We start from the raw sequence: 1,776 nt of genomic DNA, 5'->3' as shown, positions 1-1,776 counted from the left end.
CTTTGTATTAGTTCTTGCTCAAACTTTTGAAACATTGTCCTTGTGTACAAGGTAGCCATTTGTTTGTTCATTGACATAGGTAGAATACATTGAGCCACTTCAAATGCATCTACGTGATCATCAACTAACTCTTTTTGACGTTGATGAGAAAGTGCCCTCTCAAATCGTATTATGAAATCCATCAATGAAATTCTCCTTGATATGTATTGCTTGAAGAAACCATTAGAACCTTCTGCTCTTTGGCTGCTTGACATTCTAGCGGCAAAAAAATGTCATGCTTAGGCTGGAACCCAAGATTCCCTTAATTTAAATATTGAACTTAGCAATGGATAGTCAGTCAAACCAGCATTTGTAACCACAATATTCCATTTTACATTAAACTCATCCTTATTGTCAGTATCCCATATGACTTTCTGAAATTCACGCCAATACTCCTCATAAGCAGAATGTGATAACATAACATAGAACTTTGATGTGATGTGCCATATGCAAAGTCGATGAAATGTAGTCAGGAAGGCTATTGAAATCGCTCTGGTCATTGTCGCATCTTGATCTGTAATGATCGTTTTAAGTTCGCTACCTGGCATGGCTTTCTTAAACTCCTCAAACATCCAAATAAACGACTCAGTCATTTCCTTGCTCAAAAATACAGATGCTTAGACAATTGTCTGACCATGGTTATTAACTCCCAACATTGTTGCAAATGTCAAGTCGTATCGATTCGTGTTGAATGTGGTATTGAATACAACATCTCCATAAAACCCGTACGCCCGTCTAGAAGTTGCATCTGCCCAAAAACATTGACTAAACCTGTCATGGCCATCTCCCTCAATCTTGAAATAAAAAGCCTCATTTTTTTTCTGTTCAGTCATAAAATACTCGGTCACTAGTTCAACATCGTGATTCCTCAGCTTCCCATTCACACTACATTCAAGATTGTAGATATTTTTTTTGGTAAAACCGATTTTATCCATTCCTCCGGATTGCACCTCGAAAATACTTACCTTCTGATGAATGGGAATATTAACCGAACCCAACTGTTTGTGAATACTTTTGTAGAATCTGACATACGACGGTGTGATCTCAATAAATGCATTCTTTCTGAGAGTGTCATCTGATGATTGTGTCCCTATGCAAAAAGAGAGATGGTATACTTCTTGCTCCCATTTGTCTTCACAACCACAATCTTAGCTTTGCAATTGCATCTACTTATTCCCCGCTGTCTTTTTCTCTCCCGAGTTTCATCTTTCCTGAATGCACCTTGTTTGCAACATACAAATTCTTTCCTTAGAATCTCTTTCTTAACTTTCCCCCAAAAGCTGGAATGAAGTCGAATACCAAAGCCAGCCAAGAATGCAAATCTATTATAGAAATTATAAACGAGGTCAAGCGAGTTGAACTTCATCCCAACTGCTGGTGTTTCCTCATTTCTTACTTCAGGAATGTAAACCCTCCCATTAGCTGTTACACAATCATCACTCTCTGAGCCCCTAGACATTTTATCCACGTATATTATTGATCCACTTCTGTATTACTGTATAGCAAATATTAATTCATTAATCAATCATTACTGCATCACAACATATCAATGCATTCCACTTACACAAAACATTGCCCAAATTGACACAAAACACGCATAGCCTAACTTGTTGGATTCCAATTACACAAAACGCCAGCAAAATTTAATAATAGTTACGTCATCTCTTGTGAAATAATCTGAAAAAAATAACATTAGAACCAACATGTTCAACTAAGAACACAAATGTAATTCAAACC

General features: G+C 36.9%; 1 protein-coding gene across 1 annotated transcript; it reads right to left on the bottom strand.

Moving 5' to 3' along the window:
* On the bottom strand, nucleotides 657-1,498 carry LOC109950805 (protein FAR1-RELATED SEQUENCE 5-like). Its single transcript, XM_020570934.1, has 2 exons — nucleotides 1,155-1,498; nucleotides 657-924 (listed from the first exon to the last, which is right to left on the bottom strand). Exons 1-2 carry the CDS (start codon nucleotides 1,496-1,498, stop codon nucleotides 657-659), a joined length of 612 nt encoding a protein of 203 aa, XP_020426523.1.

Source organism: Prunus persica, chromosome G8 (assembly GCF_000346465.2).
Source record: "Prunus persica cultivar Lovell chromosome G8, Prunus_persica_NCBIv2, whole genome shotgun sequence".
Classification (NCBI taxonomy): Eukaryota; Viridiplantae; Streptophyta; class Magnoliopsida; order Rosales; family Rosaceae; genus Prunus; species Prunus persica.
This window is presented reverse-complemented; position numbering and strand designations above follow the sequence as displayed.